Source organism: Medicago sativa, chromosome 1 (assembly GCF_051527215.1).
Source record: "Medicago sativa cultivar Bolivia chromosome 1, Bolivia_mono, whole genome shotgun sequence".
Classification (NCBI taxonomy): Eukaryota; Viridiplantae; Streptophyta; class Magnoliopsida; order Fabales; family Fabaceae; genus Medicago; species Medicago sativa.
In genome coordinates, this window is record NC_140749.1 from 37,839,740 (window position 1) to 37,860,971 (window position 21,232).

At 35.4% G+C, this 21,232-nt stretch overlaps 1 protein-coding gene across 1 annotated transcript; it reads right to left on the reverse strand.

The window, feature by feature from the left end:
* Positions 1 to 19,478: 19,478 nt before the first annotated feature.
* On the reverse strand, positions 19,479 to 19,940 carry LOC146954772 (uncharacterized). The gene has a single exon (XM_085745938.1). The coding sequence runs from the start codon at positions 19,938 to 19,940 to the stop codon at positions 19,479 to 19,481; it is 462 nt and encodes a 153-aa protein (XP_085602064.1).
* Between the last annotated feature and the right edge of the window lie 1,292 nt (positions 19,941 to 21,232).

The following is a 21,232-nucleotide window of genomic DNA, read 5'->3' on the forward strand; positions in this document are numbered from 1 at the left end:
ACATGACATGAGTTCTAGTAAGAGAATGAGTTAGATATAATCAGATGAACATATGACGTTAATTAACGATAATGTGTTAATGATGATGTATAACGACGTTATGATTGTTAAGATGATGAAAGACGAAGAATGACGAAATATGAATAATGACGAATGATGAAAAATGATGAATGACTATGACGTAAAGATGATGTGTTGTTTATGTGTCTTTCTAAATGATGTTTGGTGAGTCTTCATGCATCATATCATACTGCATAATGACGAATGACGAATGACGAATGACGAAATGTATGTTTCAGTAACACATCTCTGAACTACATTATTATGACGATAGGATCCGGTACCGGCATGCATGTAGGTCTAGGAATGAAGTACGTTGCATATAGGTCATGATAGGTGAACTGTGATATGTGCTAATGATGTGAATATGGTATGTGTTAAAGGTGTGCATAAGATGTATGTGTTAATGATGTTTATGTAATAAATTGTATGAGTATCATGATGAATGATTGATGATGATATGATGAATAATTGATGATGATGTGAATGGAGGACCAATGATGATAAGATTATCTTCTTTACTATTCATGTACCCCAATATATGTTATGTTGTGAATTCTCACCCCTTTGTTGTTGTTTGTGTATTTTGGTGTCTGTATCCTTGGGATACAGACACTCAGGACGAGGAGTTTTAGCTTTGCGGGACGCTTAGAAGGTGGCAACATGGATATACTCCTGTAGTTACTATTTGTGATATAAAGTAGTCGAATAAATACGTGCTCTGATCTGTAACACTGGGTTGGGTTAAACGTTGAATGTCCCTGAATTATGAAGTTTAAGCATTTTGATGTTTTATGCTATTTTTCTTAAATAATTTTGAAGACAAGATATTTTTATAATAATGAAATTTTTATGAAGGATCTTCCGCTGTTGTATCTGATTCTTTATTATTTTATTACGTAGTATGATTAATGAATGTGTGTGGCACCCTTTTTCGTTAAAATCATGATTATTATTATGTAAAATTATCGTCGGGAATTAGGGTGTTACATAGTTGGTATCAGAGCAGGTCGGTCCATCCGGCCAGGTTATTTAATTTTGTTAATTCCCTACAGGCGGCATGTGTGCAAACACTGTCAATGCCTGAATCCCTTTAATTTGGTATCTAGCTGCTGATGGGTATAAAAGGAAAGTTGGAAGAAACTTGTCAAGCGAGGTCTACTCACTAAAAGAGTGTCAGGTAGAGGAAGGGTAAGAACCAGGAGTACGGTGATGCCTTGTGGAGTTACGGCGGATAAGGAAGAGGATGAGTGTCAACACGAAAACAAGTGGGGGAGATACCTCTGCTCCTCTGGGATGTTTCACTTGTGGTGTCATTAAGAAGAGAAGTTTAGTCATTAAAGTAAGATATTAAGAGCTACAATGATAACCTTTGGAGTTAGTTTGGTGTTAGTTATAAGTTGAAAGAGTGGGAGGAAAAAGTTGGGTATTTGTGCTTGCCAATTTAGGAGGATAATATGGATCGAGAATTATTAGTTTGACCTTTTAAGCTTAGTCGCGAATAAGTGAGTTATAACATAATTTTGAATGTGGTTTAGATTATTATGAGTTGAGAAGATAACCCTTTGGTGGAAACATGATTTAGATGGGTAGTTATAAGATCTTAATGCGAAGGGTATTTTTGGATAATGTAGATTGGATATGATTCATTTACGGATGAGTCATAGAAAGTTTTGAGCAGTTTGAATTATCATAGGGAAGGAATGATAAGTGGATGATATTACGTTATATTTAAGTTTTCATGTGGATCATCGACAATTCAGATGAAGATGTAGTAAGAATAGGCGACTCACCAGGATTGATGATCTTATGGATAAAGTAGTTGGTGGGTGCATGTGTGATTAGTTAGATAGAATTGAGATCGGGATATCATCATATTCAAGTGAAGTTGGAGGATGTACCCTAGAAACTGCATTTATGACTCATTATGGACAATATGAATATTCGATGATGCTATTTGGAGTATTTATGGAGTACACGAACAACATTTTCCATCCGTATTTAGCTCGGGTTGCTGTAGTATACATGGGAGACATTTTTGTGTGCTCTGAATCAGATGAGGAGCATGTAAAACATTTGCAGATTGTGTTGCAGACTTTAAAGTAGAATAGGTGGTGTGCTATGATGTCTAAGTGTGAATTTCGGTTACGAGAAGTAAGTTTCTTGGAACATGTGATTTTTAGTAAGGAGATAGCAGCTAATCCTTCTAAAGTGGATGCAGTGTTTGCAATGGGAGGCTCCAAAGACGGTAGCGAAAATAAAACATTCTTAGGTTTAACAGAGTTCCATAAAAGGTTCATCGAAGGATATTCATAGATAATGTTACATGTGACACAAATGACGAAAAGGACATACATATGTGTGGGATAGACAATGCGAAGAAAAAATTCAAGGGCTTAAAAGAAAGTTGACGACGACGCCAGTGTTAATTTTGCCAAAGCCAAGTAGGTCGTTTGTAGTGTTTTGTGATCCATCTAAAAGGGGGTTAGGATGGTGTGCTTATGCAAGATGATCGGGTTGTGGCTAATGCTTCAAGACAACTAAAAATTCATAAGAGGATTTATCTGGCACAAGATTTAGAATCAGCAAGGGAGATGGTTGGAATTATTGAAGGATTATGATTTTGAGCTGAGTTTTCTTCCAGGAAAGGCCAATGTTGTAACAGATGCCATGAGTAGGAAGTCCTTACACTTGTCAACACATATGGTTGAGGAAATAGAATTAATAAAACAATTCTGAGACAATAGTTTAGTTTGTGAAGTGACGCCTGATATTGTGAAGTTGGGTATGCTAAAGCTGACGAGTCAAGTGTTAGAAGAGATAAAAGATGGGCAGAAAACTGATTTGGAGTTAATTGACTGTTTAACCCTAATCAACGATGGACAGGAAGTGAATTTCAAAATAGACGAGAATGAGATTACGGAGTTTTGAGATAGAGTTTGTGTGTTGAATATTCCTGAACTGAAGCAGAGTATCTTTGAGGAAGGTCACAAAAGCATTTTGAGTATACACCCGAGAGCCACTAAGATGTATCAAGACCTTAAGGAGATTGCATTGGTGAAAGTGACATGGGGAGGACCAGCCAAAGGAAGCGTAACATGAGAGCTGTAGAGTTAGATGAAGAAGTCTTATCCGGAGTTATTTCCTCCAGTCAATTTTCGAGGACGAAAATTCTTTAAGTGAGGGAGAGTTGTAACACCCCGAAAATTAGATGTAATGATTTAATGAAGTTAATTAGAAGAATTCTTTATTTCTAATAATGGTGTTATGATGCGAGAATATTATGTTAGCTATGAAGAAATAGGCATATGATGATTAATGACGTGCTATAAGGATTATTATGATGAAAGGGAAAATAAATAAAGAATGTAGAGGCGGGGGGTGTAGAATAGAAGTTTTAATTAAGTGGGGGAGGGAGGAGTAAAAATAATAGGAAATAGAAATAAGTAGAATAATGGTAGGAAGCTAGCCCAAGTATAAATAGAGATTTAACAATCAGAGTTCTCATTATCTACGGAACGTGAAAAGGAATAGAAGAGAGGAGCGGAGGCAGAGAAAACCCTAGTGCAACAAGGTCAAGGCAAAAACCAGAGTTTTCAAAGGAGTCGAGGTAAGGGGGAGATTCCTACCACTTTAGGTTGTTTAATTTATGATGATCTATTTAGTATGACTATTAATGTAATACAATTTATGATGGAATTATGGTGGTGAACAAAGGTGATGATGTTGTTGAATGAATTGAATTTACAAGATCAATTTAGGGTTTGAGCGAGATTGAGGAATAATGGATGAGAAGTTATTAGATTGATGAAGAGACTGTAATTAGACCTTAGATAATCCCCATGATGATTATCAGAAGAAATTTTGAAGCTAAAAACTATGTGATTAGACGAGTTATCGGTGAGTTAAGAATTAGGGTTGTGAGGTTTTGGAAAACGAGTTTTGAGTGGTTTAAACTTGAATTTTTCTGTAGAATATGATAGAGCTTAGTGTCAGGAGTGCGTAGGCGAAAACGGCATCGAAAACGGATTAACAGTTTAGGTTTTACGCACGAAAACGTGAAAGGTAGAAAATCTGATGTTGTCTGTCGAACTATGAACGTGCCACGATGGAATCCCAACGTGCCACGATTTTTCCAGAAACAAAACCATTTTTAGGCTGTCCAAACGTGCCACGATGGAAACTCAACGTGCCACGATGCACCGTAGACTTAGACTATTTTTGACCTATTTGTATGCCTCCAAAAGGTTCCTAAGAGGTATAGTAAGGCCCCAAATCAATAAACTTAAATGAGATGAATTTAATTAAGGGTTATAGGAGTAGTTCCTTTGGCCATAATGAATTTAAAATAAGATGGTCATCAAAAGTATTAGAGAAGAGTAAAGGTGGAGGTAAGATTAGTTAGAAATAACATGAACTATAGCAAACCAAGAATACGAAGATAGAATTCTAGGGTATAGACGACAATAATGAGGGACTAATACATGAAGATAGGATCTTAAGAACGTAATAAGCTAGATGTATAGATGGAAACCATTATGTGGAGCATGGAATAGTGATTGAGGATGAAGGATATAATGTGTCTATAGAAGTAAAAGATGAAGAGAACGAGGGTAAATTAAGAATGGATGTGGGATCTAAATATGATGTTGGTTTGACAAAAATTTAAACTAATATGTAGATATGATGTTAACCGACGGATGCGATATTCACGTTATAAGATGATGAGGTATGATGATAGTATAAATGTAGTAAGATGATGATGATGAACGACGTAAATAAAGATGCTTATGAAAGACTTGAGGGGAAAGTAGAGTGAGTTGTAAGAGGATTATTCATGAACTAATAAATATGAAAATGATAGTAAATTATAGTAAGGGAATGAATATAGCGATGAGGCTATATGAAGAGTGTGAACTTAGGAAAGTTGTCAGGTAGATGCGGAAAGGAGTCACACGACGAGGCGTAGGTGAATGAGGATTAGAGAGGAGTAGGTTAAATAGAGAGATGTGGTGAAAGATGTGATGAATATCGAGTTACTTATGATTAATGATAAAAGATCATAACGATAGAAATAACGAGGATGAATTTAGGGAACTGATTACAATGTTGGGGTTGTTAGGATGAAATGTAAAATGAGATAGGAATTTGTGTACGAATTAAATGAACGGCGTGAGGGGTAGTAAGAGCGGTGAGTCAGGATATGAATCTAATAGAAGATAGTAAGATGAATGAGAAGAAAGGTAAGGGATAAGATAAGAAAAGATGATTGTTTTAGGAATAGTTCATAAACAAGGGACAAAGATAATAGAAGCAACTTAGAATAAAGATTGAGTCTAATGATTTAAACTATACTTTTAAAAGTACAAACCAAGTAAAATTAGTGTATGATGTTAGAGGAATTAGGTAATAGACGATAATAATGATGAATTTAATAACTGACAATAGGGTCTTATGACTTAATAAGTCTAGTCGTATGGACAGAAGTTATTAGGAGGAAAGACGAGGGAGTAGTAAAAATCATAAAGACCTAGGATGAAGGATGAGGTAGGTTACTAGGAGTAAATGGTGCAGAGAATGTAGAAGAAACCAAGGATGAGTGTAGGTTCTAAACATGACATGAGTTCTAGTAAGAGAATGAGTTAGATATAATCAGATGAACATATGACGTTAATTAACGATAATGTGTTAATGATGATGTATAACGACGTTATGATTGTTAAGATGATGAAAGACGAAGAATGACGAAATATGAATAATGACGAATGATGAAAAATGATGAATGACTATGACGTAAAGATGATGTGTTGTTTATGTGTCTTTCTAAATGATGTTTGGTGAGTCTTCATGCATCATATCATACTGCATAATGACGAATGACGAATGACGAATGACGAAATGTATGTTTCAGTAACACATCTCTGAACTACATTATTATGACGATAGGATCCGGTACCGGCATGCATGTAGGTCTAGGAATGAAGTACGTTGCATATAGGTCATGATAGGTGAACTGTGATATGTGCTAATGATGTGAATATGGTATGTGTTAAAGGTGTGCATAAGATGTATGTGTTAATGATGTTTATGTAATAAATTGTATGAGTATCATGATGAATGATTGATGATGATATGATGAATAATTGATGATGATGTGAATGGAGGACCAATGATGATAAGATTATCTTCTTTACTATTCATGTACCCCAATATATGTTATGTTGAATTCTCACCCCTTTGTTGTTGTTTGTGTATTTTGGTGTCTGTATCCTTGGGATACAGACACTCAGGACGAGGAGTTTTAGCTTTGCGGGACGCTTAGAAGGTGGCAACATGGATATACTCCTGTAGTTACTATTTGTGATATAAAGTAGTCGAATAAATACGTGCTCTGATCTGTAACACTGGGTTGGGTTAAACGTTGAATGTCCCTGAATTATGAAGTTTAAGCATTTTGATGTTTTATGCTATTTTTCTTAAATAATTTTGAAGACAAGATATTTTTATAATAATGAAATTTTTATGAAGGATCTTCCGCTGTTGTATCTGATTCTTTATTATTTTATTACGTAGTATGATTAATGAATGTGTGTGGCACCCTTTTTCGTTAAAATCATGATTATTATTATGTAAAATTATCGTCGGGAATTAGGGTGTTACATTACTAAACATACATAAATCATTCGTCATTTTTAGGCAATATGATATGATGCATGAAGACTCACTAACAACATATAAAAAATATACCAACATGAATGAATCATCTTCACAACATAGTTATTTTTGTTATTTTACTTGTTATTATAAAACAAGTACGTCATTCGTCATTGTTCAACATTATATAACATGGTTATTACTTCATCATTCAACCTTTTACAACATAGTCATTACATCATTACTCGACATCATAATTACTCAACATCGTCCTTATAACCTATACTCATCATTAACTTTCTCCGTGCACTAAGTGATACATCCTAACGACAGCTCTCCATTCTTCGTTCTCAGTTAAGTTTTTACCTCACCATTATCGTTCCAGTAACCACCTTTATTTTCCCCATTTAAAATAACATTGCGACATATTACCTAATTCACTCTCATCATCCTTCATTCATTTTAACTTAGGTCATTATCTCTCTAGCGATTCATTATCATGTCTCATCGCTAATATTACCCCTACATTATTCATTAATTAACACATAAATTTCTATTTCCATTATATTTCGTCCTATCAATTCTCTCAACATCATATACCCTCTTAAATCGACCAACTTGTTTCATTTTAACCTAAGGTTGTTACTTCGCCATTATCATTCTTTCTAACATCATCCTTTACTTTAACTTATGCCTTTCTATTTAAGATTACCTTCGTCTTATTCCTTCACCTAGCATTTTCATTACCTTAAACCACTTCATCATTCTACCTGTTCGTTCTGGCTCTACACTCTTCTGTCTACTACTATCTTGAGCTCATTACTATTCTAAGAAATCTACCTACATCATCCTCCACTATTCTAAACAATCACTACATGTCTCTTCTTATAATCGTCGTTCACCATATTAACCAATTCATGTTTTAACTGTCTGTGTAACCACACCATCTACACTATTAATGTCTCATCTTATTAACCTTAATTAACTTAATATCTTCCCTCATTGTTATTATAATCTCCAACCTTCCCCATTACTTTAACTCTTACTCACCACTTAATCCATTTCATCATTTACTCGTTGTCCTAAACAAAATATGCCATCGTCATTAATCGTCATTCTTAAGCGTCATTTATTACTCATTCATCATATATCATCATATTACAACATTAGTATAGCTTCGTCTATTAATATCATAGCACTTACTCAAACATGTAGTTCGTGTCTTCGTTAATTCAACACCATATTTAGATCTCACTCTCATCATTAATCTTATCTCCATTTTCTACCCTCTTATCCTAGCGACATATCTTATCCTCTAGTCTCAATTTGAAGTCTTCACTACTCCTTCATTATTTATTATAATATCTACCTTCATATGCGACTAAGTTTATTAAGTCATAAGACTCCACCCTCTCATGTTATTTCGTCATTATTATCGTTTATCACCTTAGACACTAACACCTTGCACTCGTCTTGCTGGAGTTTACACTCTATGATTTTAATAGATAATGTTAGACTTATTCTTTATCCTATGGTTCTTCTATTATCTCCTTTATTGTTCAAAGATCCATTCATAACAATGCCTTTTCCTCCCCTTATCCATCCCTTTATGATTCTAACTTTAGTTTCACTAGTAAATTGAGGTAATCACCTTTTATTATGCCTACGCACACTCCCTAATATTTTTTTATTAGTTTAGGACCATTACTTTTACTTCTCACTCTAACGTCTCTCCTAAAATCCTTATAATTTTCAAAATGGTTTTGGAGTCCATTGAAAAGGTTGTGCTGAAATCTCATAAAAATGCAGCATGACCCACGTGCGACATTTTAATCATAACTCAAGTTAGGAATGTCTAAATGAGGTCAAACCAAAGCTATAGAAAAGATAACACCCATATCTACAACTTTCATGAAGGTACTTAAATCCAATTCGGTACATAGAGGGGTGCAAAGGTTGGTTTTCCTAACCCTAGGCAGAGTGCACGACCGTGCTGACCTCTGTGTAGTAATTAGATCATAACTATTGGAGTCGATCCAAAGCCACATGAAATCGAACATCCATATCTACAACTTTAATGTTTACATAAAAACCTAGTTCATAACATAAAAGAGTCGAAAAGTTGGTTTTCCTAAGCCTCGAAAAAGAGCATGACCCTAACGACCCTGCTGACCTCTGTGTACTATTTTCATCATATATTGAGTTCTAGATGTTGGAATAAGGTCAAACCAACGCCAAATTAAAGATAACATTCATAGTTACAACTTTCATGAAGACATCAAAACTTAATTCTGAACAGAAAAGTCCAATTTTTTATTTTTGTTTTCGGTGACAAAAATCTGCGATTTCGCTTTAGGGGACCTTTCCTGACTCCGTTTTCGACCCTAAACTCGCCAAACGCGACCCTAATCTTCACTCCATGATTACCCCATCATTCAAACACTAATACTTTGTTAACTTATCGGATTATCCACTCTTTTTAAGACTAAAAACTCAATTGAAAAAAAAAACTAAACTAGTTTTCGTCAATTCTCATCTTTCAACTTCATATTTCAATTCGTTCATCGTCATTCTCTCATAAAAATTCATATCATAATAGAAACAACATATTAAAATTTTAGACAACCCTACCATCATAGATTAAGATACCCTATAGTGCAAAGATTCTCCTTCTTACCACAATGTTCTGCAAATTGATGAATTTCTACGGTTGAATCTCACTTTGGCCGTCTGTTTATGCCTCCTTTCCTCTTAACCTTAGTTTTCTTCTTTTGCCTCCGCTGTAATTTTCTCTATTTTGTTGTAACCCTAATTCTCTAATCTTCTTCTTTATTTATAACCACCAAGAGTTTGTTTCTCTCTCAATCTTTCTAACATGGTTGCTATCCACACCTATATTTTGGTTACTATTCTTGTTGTAACTTCATTGCCTTACTATTCACACCTCCCTCTGCTTAAATCATTAAAACAATATTTAGCTCACTAACTACACCTCTTTTCTACCTAATTTTACTAATCCACCTCCGTTCGCAATCTACTTTCTTATTCTTTCTAAAAACTATATTTTCTTCCTAAACATTATTTTCTCCTTACCTATTCTCCCAATGAATTTGAATAATTAAATTAATACTATCTAACAACCAATACTAATAATAACAATAATACTAATTTTATCTAATAATAATATTAATAAATTAATATTAAAAATCAGGGTGTTTCAGATGGCAATATACAGTTTTGTCCGTCAAATTTAACAAACTCTCGTGTCGAGTTTATTATGAGGCAAGTGAATGCAGTTGCCCATGAGTTAGCTCAGGCAGCTACTTCCTTACCTAGCTTCTGTATTTATAATGATGTACCGCTTTGTATAAACAATTTGATTGCTAATCAATAGCTATAGGCATATTTTTCTCAAAAAAACAACCACAACAACATAAATAACACCACTCCTAACTCTCAAAAAGTGGTTTTGCCTTGAATGTTCAACTGAAGAAAAAAATTCTCAAACTCTTCAATCTTTTTCATCTTCTTCGATCTTAAATCAAAACTCACAAACCTCACTAAATTTATTCGCCTCATTCCACATGTAATCATCCCAAGCCTCACTCTCTTCTCCTTCTTCGCCCTTTACTTTATCTCTCACAATTGCTCAACTTTTTAATTAATTTATTTTCTATTTATTTAGCCTTTTTTTTCCTTTCAGTTAATGGGTTTTTTTACTTCTTCTCTCACATTCCTTCGCTGATTTATTTATTTATTTATTTATTTGTAATAGATACCTAAATTTCAACTTCATTTTATTCAATTTGCAGGATTCGTATTTTATTTTTTGGGTATTTATTTGTGTTGGTCTATATGGCAAGGTAATACGCGCTAGAGGGAGTGAATAGTGTTTTAAAAGTTTATCGAGTTTTTAGCGAAAACGATTTTTGAAAACAATTGATGACTAATTGGATCTATGCTTCAATCAATGGCAATGACAAAAGTAATAAGACTATGTTCAATTAATAAGATTCACTAGGAATTGAGAGATTCAAAGTCAAATCTTAATTCAATCTACACCTTCCGGTCACTATTATAAGCAAAACTTTGTATTTTAGATTCATTCAATTAATGATGTATGTGGTCTTTAATAAAGACCAGATACATCATTAATTGAATGAATCTAAAATACAAAGTTTTGCTTATAATAGTGACCGGATGGTGTATTATTGATAATTCTCACACAAGGTAGAAAACAAGACAAATCTCAAACCAAACCTAAGAGCAAGTAAACAATTATACTAATGAACATAATGTATATGTATTTGATATAATGCTAATAGATTGAATTCAAATCTGATCTAGGTGGAGTAAGATAAATCCTAATTCAATGAATTAAGGCAAGTTTAACGAGATAAATCTAGATCACACTCAATTTCTATTCTAACAATTTATCAAGCAAGTATATACACAATTAATCAAAATTAAAGAGGACATGGAAGAGAAACGACACCGAGATTTATAGTAGTTCGCCCTTTCGTCCTCACTTCGGGCTATGTCTACTCTTCTTGATGGAAAACATCTCCACCAAGGACTTCCACTAAAATATGAATGTTTGATTACAATGTGATTACAATAATTCCTTGAAACTACCATAGTTATTCAATTCCTATGCAACCACTCCCCCCAATCTTCAAATACCATTTGAAATTGGTGCTTCTTGATGTCTTCAAATCCTCAATCACCCATGCAACCCTTGAAGCTCTTCACTCAAACTCTTTGATGCTCCGTATGGTGGTGTTGGATCCCCTTCAACACAAGAACTTTAGAAAGAACCCCCCAATACCCTTGGAGGTGGAATGAAATTTCTCAGTTCACTTTAGATCCTTGATTCCCAATCAATATCCTTAGCTTGAAAGCAATCAACTTACAATCCCTATAGCAATCTAGAAATCTATGACTCAGAAGACCTCAAAGATTCTTAGAAAAAAAATGTTTAATCTCAAGAACAAATGGACAATGAGGTTTAGAGACTCTAGAGAGAATAAATGCAAATGATTCAGTGGTTTTTGTGATGGGAGAATAAGAGTATATATAGAAAAGGGTGGAAAATGCAATACTTTGACCAAAAACAATGTGTTGAATCGATTCACTGAATGTGTGATTTGATTCAGACAGCAAAGAGACAAACAAGAAGAAAGATGAAGATTAATACGATTCAAACCTTTTTTGAATCGATTCAAATGCTCAAGATGAAGATTGATATGATTCATTATCATGTGAATCGAATCACTAACTCAAAAACCAAAGTCAGACAGAACCAGTGATAAAAATCAAGATAATCTGAATCGAATCATTTATGATACGATTCACCAATCCACTGAATCGATTCAAAATCTGCAAGGCATAAGGGAAAATGGCTGAAAGATCTTGTGATACGATTCAAGACAATTTGAATCAAATCAAAATGTTAAAAACTGATTTTTACTAAAAGAAAAGAACATTTTTATGTAAGTATACAAAATGGGACACAAGGAACAAGATAAGACAAAGGGAAGATAATTGCTAGAGTGATTTAACATGATTCTAACATATGTCTATCAATATTATAACATCATCAAATGCATACTCTAATAAACACTATTACTAAACAAACAAACATCATCAAAACAAGGACCTAAAGCTCCCATGGCTTCAATTTGAACCACCCTAGTATGGGGATTTATGGTTTTGTTTTTATTTTTACGGCCCGTTTGGTGTGCATGATAAGGATACATGATATGATAGCATATCCTATTTAAATCCCTTGTTTGATGCACCAATAGGAAAGGATAAACCAAACTTGTTACTTATCCTATCATATTGATGCACTGATTGATGGCAAGTGTACCAATCGTTTACCAAGTAATAAAGTGATAAGTAGATTATCGTATCCATATGGATTGTCCTTTCGTCCAAACAGTTCGCGTTACTTATTTTTATTAAGTTGATGATATAAAAGTTAAGGGTTAAAAAGACTTGCAATTTTTATCTGTTTGCAGCAGAGCAAATTTACCTGTTTTGGTTGCAGAAAAGTAAGCAGCGGTTAGGATTCTTCGAATCCCCTCTGTATATTCATTGTTGGATAATAAGTAAAATATATGTCACGTTTATTTATCTTACGTAGACTATACAAGTGATGAGTCTGTTGGAATGTTCCTAATTAGGTAAGTCACCACCTGACCCAATGGGTTCTAGCCACAGGGTACCTATTTAGGCTTTTCGTCCAAACAGTTCGCGTTACTTATTTTTATTAAGTTGATGATATAAAAGTTAAGGGTTAAAAAGACTTGCAATTTTTATCTGTTTGCAGCAGAGCAAATTTACCTGTTTTGGTTGCAGAAAAGTAAGCAGCGGTTAGGATTCTTCGAATCCCCTCTGTATATTCATTGTTGGATAATAAGTAAAATATATGTCGTGTTTATTTATCTTACGTAGACTATACAAGTGATGAGTCTGTTGGAATGTTCCTAATTAGGTAAGGCACCACCTGACCCAATGGGTTCTAGCCACAGGGTACCTATTTAGGCTTTTCCCTCTGATGGCTAACTGCACCTGCTGATCGCATGGTGATCCTTACGTGCGGGGTCTTGCTAATTCAAAGGTAATTGAAACATAAACTTAAATTGGTTTTCCAGTGTTTTCCAAGACAATGAAGGCCAAGGTTCCCTTAGGTCTGCCCCTCTATGAATCTTAGGACACTAATAACACACTCTCTCTACGCTTTCTTAGTAGTTCTACAAACGGGAAGTTACCTTACTAAGGGTTTCAAGAGAATGGTTCTATTAGGCCGTAGATCTAAGTTGGACAACTAGGTGCTTGTTTCCCTAATTACTAAATAGTTGATTCCTAGGTTCGGTAATGCACCACACGACCCAATGGTTTCTAGCCACTGGGTACCTACACCTAGGGTCAACAATTCCTATGGTATCCTTGGCTAGTTAATAATCACTTACTTCCTAGACATATAGTTATCAGTAAAGGGATATAAATATCAAGATATAAGCATCCGGTTAGTGATAGCAATATTAGGCCCTGTCACAACCTAAGTACCTAATCTAGGGTTGCACCTCTCAGAAATAAAACTACATACTAATAAAACTTAATAGTGAACAAAAAAATAAATAAAATAATAAATTACATATTAAAATAAATAAATATCCAACAAAAATATACAGAGGTTCATCTTAGAACTCTAACCTAAAAATATTTAGTTACACATGGTAACTAAAAACAAACAACTAAAGATAAAAACATACCCTAGAAAATCAAGGAGAAAATAGAAACTCACCCGAAGCTCCAAAGTTACCTTCCTCTTGAAATGCTATAGTTTTGAATGAGAAATTCTAAATGAGGAAGGATGGTATTTATAGTGAGAGTTTCTACCTGGGTTTGGGCCAAAAGTGCGAGCTTTTTTACCCACAACGGAAGCAGGAAAAGACAGTTGTGCCCCGACTTTTTGCATGCACGGGCGCATATGAAATGCCCTAGGCGCATGAGAGACAAGCTCAAAGCATGTTCTAGGCGCATAGAAAATTCCCTAGGCGCATGGCTTGTCAGTTCATGCCCTAGGTGCATTCTGTCTTCCTTACGGGCCCAATCTCTGATTTTCCGTCGTTTTTAGGTCTTCGTCTTCAAATAACTTGCCTCGGTACTTTGGGAACATAATTCCTCCCATTTGTAAGTCTTTTTAGGCCTCTGAATCTTCATTCTTGTTTCTTGAATCTTCACAATTCTTCGAAAGTTCTTGATTTGCCGATTTGCATGATTTCTTCGTGAGTTACTTCAAAAAAAACCCCTAAAATTTCTATGTTTCGGGAAAACTAGAATTACAGACTCAAATATAGAAAACATTACTAAAGTCCCGTAATCATAGGCAATCATTCTAATAATCCTTCTTTTTGCTGCTAAATCCTACTAAAATAAATTGAGAAACATGCTCAGAATAACGTGAGATGACCTGTCATCACCTATCCATCCTTTGTATTTTCTATCCTGAGTATAAGCTGGGTTAGAAATATCTTATCACTTTTTCTTATTTTGCCCACACTCTTCCCTGTGAAACAATTTTCATACTTCTCTTTTCTCTCTCAATCGCTCATCATCTTCCTTTGTGTTCAAATATTGTTGTGTGATCTTTGATTTGTTTGGTTGATTGTTTCCCTAATTTTAGATAAAGTGAGAAAGAGACAGTGGAAACATTCCTCAAAATTTTTATGGTTAGGTTTAGTGAGAAGATATGTGTTTTTGAACAATAAAAAATGGAATATATTACGACCAAATGAGACTCCTTAAAAGCATAAGGTGTGCGAGAAAGGAGCTCAAAAGTTTACAAATTTACAACCGATCAAGTAGCAAGGAAACAACAACAAAACAAATTAGCCAATGCCCATACAAAAAAAGGGCTCGACCATCACAAAAGATAATTTAAACGAGCATTAATATTAGTAGGCTTCATACACCAAAAGGAGTGTAACTTGACTTTATCTAACGGTTGGTGAATGGTGCATTCCTTGTTCTTGAAAATTCTATTATATCTTTCATTCCACAAAACTCAAACACAACATAACCAAACAAGCTGCAAAAAAGAACGCCGAACTCGCATGCCCCCTTAAGAATAAACTAATAGAATAATTGTCTTGCCTCTTTCATATATGAAATGTGTATATATACAAAAGTGTTGAATCAGATTGATTCTACAAAATTAAAGCCAATTTAATTTACATTAACATATTACTAAAGGCTATTCAATACAAAGGTTGACTACAAAATTAAAGCCTATTTAATTTACATTAACATATTACTAAAGGCTATTCAATACAAAGGTTGACTAAGAATATTTCCTATTCTAATACACGCCCGTAGTCGAAACTTGAGGCTATCTCTGAAGTCATTAAATAGTTGCAGCGGAAGCCCCTTTGTAAAAATGTTAGCAATCTGGTAGCATGACGGAACATGATGTACGTGAACCTGACCACAAGCAACCTTTTCTCGCACAAAATGAATATCCATTTCGATGTGTTTTGTGCGTCAGTGTTGGATCGGATTACATGATAAGTAGACAGCACTAACATTATCACAATATACTAAAGTGGCTTTTGTGACAAGACACTGAATTTCTATTAGTAAATTTCGAAGCCAACAAGATTCAGAAACAACATTAGCAACACCACGATACTCTACTTCTACACTAGAACGAGAAAGAGTCTGTTGTTGTTTTGCAGACCATGAAACTAAATTATCTCCAAGATAAACACAATAATCGGATGTGGACCTGCGAATGTTTGGACATCCTCCCCAGTCAGCGTCAATATATGTGGTGAGTTTGTCAATTGTGGAGGAAGAGAGATGTAAGCCATGAGTGCTTGTGCCTTTAATGTATCTAATGATTCGCTTCAAGGCAATCATGTGTTGCATTTTTGGATCATGCATAAAAAGGCACACCTGCTGAACAACATAAGAGATATCAGGTCTTGTGAAAGTAAGATATTGCAGTGCACCAACAAGACTTCTATATTCATATGGATCATTATATGGGTTCTCTGAGGTTCCACTGAGTTTCGCTTTTGTATCCACTGGAGTAGAAACTGGTTTGCAGGAGGACATGACAGCTCTCTCAATGATTTATTCGGCATATTTATGTTGAGAAAGAAACATACCACCTGAGTGTCCTGTAACTGAGATACCTAGGAAGTAACTAAGAGGACCCAAATCTTTCATAGCAAATTCGAAACTCAGTTTAGATATGATAGATTGGCGAAGAGTGCGGATGATATGGTGAAAATGATATCATCCACATAAAAAAAATGCAGGCAGTGTCATCTCCACGGTGGTAGATAAATAAGGAGTGATCACATACACCATAAGAGAAACCCAAAGTAGCAACAAAATCAGTGAAGCGTTGGTACCAAGCACGAGGCGCCTGTTTGAGACCATATAGAGACTTCTTCAGCAAACACACATAATGAGGGTGTTGAGGATCGCGAAAACCAGGGGGCTGGTACATGTACACAGTTTCGTTAAATTCCCATGTAAGAAGGCATTTTTAACATCTAATTGATGCAAACACCATGGTTTTGAAAGAGCAATACTTAGAGTCGTCCTTATAATTGCAGGTTTAACTACCAGACTGAAAGTTTCACCACATTCGACACCAATCTGTTGATTGGAACTATTACCGACTAACCGAGCCTTGTACTTCTCAAAGAAACCATCAGCTTTCTTCTTATGCTTGAAAATCCATAAACTTCGAATAATGTTAGCATTAGAAGGACGTGGCACTAAATCCCATGTCTTATTATCAATAAGAGCATCATATTCGTCTTTCATGGCCATTTTCCAATTATGATCCTATAATGCATTAATAGGATTGGTAGGCAAAGGAGAAATTTGATTTGAACTAGAGGTATGAAGATTAAGTAGTTGACGAGGCTAAAAGATGTCGTGTTGTGCTCGGGTTGTCATTTGAGGAGAGAGTGGAGGGTTTGCTAAAAGAGGATTAGTTGTATGTATTTGATGGGTAGAAGCCGTGTAAGGTGTAATGGTGAGTTGTGGAGGAGAAGTTTGTATTTATGGAGATGGAGGTAATGTTGGTTGGTGTGTGGTAGTGGTGACGGAAGATGGTGTGGTGAATGGTGTTACCGTGGTGGTGGGAGGTTGGTTGTGCGAGTTAGGTTCATTTGTAGGAAGGTTTGATGTAGGTTGAAATAAATGATAAGGAAATGGTGTATCATTTTTATCCAAAAAATTATAGCATGAGGACTCGGGAGTATTGGAATTTGATAAAGGAAAAGTGTTTTCCTCAAATATGACGTGCCTAGAAATGATGATTTTACGACTTGACAACTCAAAACATTTGTAACCTCTATGATTGGATGGATATCCTTAAAATACACATGGTGTTGATCTTGATTGAAGTTTATTTCTTGTAGTGCAAGGGATGAGGGGAAAACATAGACAACCAAAGACTTTAAGATGGGAGTAGGATGGAGATTTTTGGTAAAGAATTGTGGTTGGTGTTTGAAGGGCCAGTTTTTTTTTGGGTACGATGTTTAAGAAATAAGTAGCCATTTGAAGTGCATGATGCCAAAATGAAGGTGGCATTGACGCATGAGCAAGGAGAGTGCGAATGATATTATTGATAGTACGATTTTTTTGCTCGGCTTTTCCATTTTGAGGTGATGTGTGAGGACATGAAAATTTGAATATCATTCCATTTTGCTTACAAAATGGATGAAAAAGAGAGTTGTCATACTCCTTTCCGTTATCACGTTGAAAACATTTAATATCTTTATCAAATTGTGTTTTAATGTGATTACGAAATTGGAGAAAAGTGGAGTGAGCTTGCGAATTATTTGCTAGAGGAAAGGTCCACAAAAAATCCGTAAAATCATCAAGAAATAAAATTAATAGTGATGACCACCAGAACTAAGAGTTGGTGATGTTCATATATCAGTGTGCACAATATCAAAGGGTAATAAGGTAGATCACAAAGACTCATAAAAAGGTAACTTTATTTGTTTTCCAAGTTGACAAGACTGACAAAAGAAATTGTTCCGAAACTTATTACATAAGATAGAATTGTTTCAGTGAAGAGAACTCAAAATAGATACTCCCGGATGTCCTAAACGATTATGCCATATTTCATTGGATAAAACGGCAAAGGTGGATGGTGTTGAGCATCGATGGTATGGTCTTGTGGTTAGAGGATAGAGATCACCCGAGCTATGGCATCTCATTAACGGCATCCCTGTCTGAAAATCCTTCACAGAAAAATCAAACGGGTCAAATTCAAAAGAAACTTCATTGTCAATGGTAAATTTTCTCACAGAAACAAGATTTTTGATCAATTTGGGTGCATGCAAGACATTGTTTAAGGTTAAGAGATGTTGAGGATTTTGTACTAATGCATTACCACAACCAATAAAAGGAATATTATGACCACTACCGACAGTAATATTGTTCCTAATATTGGAAAAAGACGTAAGATTACCTTCGTTTGCTTTCATGTGAGATGTAGCCTCGGTGTCCATGTACCACTGTTCGTCAGGAGGAGCAAGAGAAGAAGTGTGCATATCGGCTTGAATATCCGTTGTTGCATATGATGACTAAGTTATAGCAACATGCACTTGTTGTGGTTTTGCTCCAAGAATACTAGGCTGACGATTTGGAACTACTGGTCTTTGCCAATTACCGATTGTAGGATAAGAACAAGGAGGAGTGGCACATGGCTGCCATTGTGCATTCCAAGAAAGATACTGGTAAGGAGAACATGCCCACTGATGATGTGCTGCATGTGGTTGCTGCTATGATCCTTGTTGATGGTGATGACATCCTCCGCCTCGACCTCCACCTCGTCCGCGACCGCGACCACCACGATTATGACCAAAACCACCACGACCACCGCGACCTCCATTGTTGCTGTTATTGTTGCGATTGGGATGATGAGAAGGTGAATGACCCGAGTTGTTGTCTTCTTTAGCGGCTAAGAAAGTGGAATTGGCAGTGGTAACAGCCATTCATTTTGCAAGTGTTGTTTCTTCCAAGACAACCATAGAATGGGTCTTGTAAAAAGGAGAAAGAGTATCAGAATGTTGGATTTGAGAACTGACAGTATGATAAGCATCAGAAATACCGGAGACAAGTTAAAGCACTATACGTTCGTTGGAAATAGGTGCACCAACATGGGAGAATTGGTCAGAAAGAGACTTGATGTGTTGGCAATATGATGAGGCATCGGGAAATCATTCCATTGAAACTTTAGAAAATTCTTGCTCTAGATAGAGAGGTCTTGAATTTTTGTTATAAAAAAATATTTCAAAAAGGTAATCCCACGCAAGTTGAGCGGTGGAATCACATTCAATAATGGTATGAAGGAGATCAGTGGAGATAGTTCCATAAATCCATTTCAAAACAATGGAATCTACGCGTTTCCATAAGGCTTGATCAGTTTCTTTGAGAGAGGGTGAAGAAGTGGAATCAGTTGATGATAGGGGGATGGTGTGGTCGAGAACTTCATATGCTTGGGCATGAATTTTGAATAATTCAGACCATGTGTTGTATTGGATTTTGTCAATGTAAATGGTGACTTTGATGAAGTTTGTGATGTTAGAAACAGTGAGTGCAGGATGAATGGGGGAGATTATTGTTTGGGTAGCATGTTTGGATGCTGATTTGGGAGAGGGAGGAGGAGTAATTTCGGCCATGGTGATTGGAGGGGTTAGGGCCGGAGGCAATTTGGAAAGAAGGAGAAAGAAAAGGTTATTGTTTAGGGATCTAAACCTAGACTGATACCATAATAGAATAATTGCCTTACCTCTTTCATATATGAAATGTGTATATATATAGAAGTGTTGAATCAGATTGATTCTACAAAATTAAAGCTTATTTAATTTACATTAACATATTACTAAAGGCTACTCAATACAAAGGTTGACTAAGAATGTTTCCTATTCTAATATAAACGAACTGAATAACATGGTCCTATAAATGGTACGCATCATCCGATGAGATACCAATCCACACCCGAACAAGACTCCACAGTAACAGGGACAAGAGAGGAATAAATGATGAGCAATCTCAATGCCTCCACATCTAGTCGCTCCACCAAATTGTCCTTTGACAGCAACCGATTTTGAAGAAGACGCCAAGCCATAATAGAAACCTTCAACGGAACCTGCTTATGCTAAATGAAATATGAAGTAGCATTAAAACTAAAGAACTCCTGGCTAGTAAGCTTCTGATACACGCTCAGTGTTGGAACAAAATGTGTATAACATTTCCACCTTAAGTTTTGATGATAACAAGGTATTAAAAGTTCAATTGGATATGCTAATATTTGTTCAAGTGTGCAGGACCAAAGACTAAATTTTATAAGTCTTTAAACAAGGTATTGGTTCTGAAAGAACAAATGAGAGCAAAGGAATTTACAAAGGAAGCTTATGTTGCAAGTCTGATTCTGAAGACCATCAGAAGCTGACTACCAGAGTCTGAAGTCAATAACCTGGAATAAGTTATATTTATTGAAGACACAAGTTTGCAGAAGGAATAGAAGCCTGGAGCAACGACTATTTCAGAGGAATTAGAAGGTATTAGAGGCTTATCAACTGAAGGAGCTCAGGGAAAGGACAATAGTACAATTGTACAACCACTACTCCACTCATGCATGCGCATAGTACTGCTACAGTTGACATTAACCAAATCAAGCAACAAATCATTGGAGATGATCAAGCTTCAATAACAACTCTTTTGATGTGCTGGCACTTCTACAACATTCTTTCATACCTTTATATAAAGGAATGAAGACTTGAAGATTTGCAGAGACTCAACAACATTTAAACTATGCCAAAACTCTGTTGAAATTGTTGTGCATCAATTACTTAGAATTTCTTAAAAACTTTCATATCTTAGAAATTCTAGAGTCTTAAGATTCCAATTTGTTTTATATTGTGAACACCATTTATTGTATATCAAGTGTTCAAACAAAACCTATTTCTGT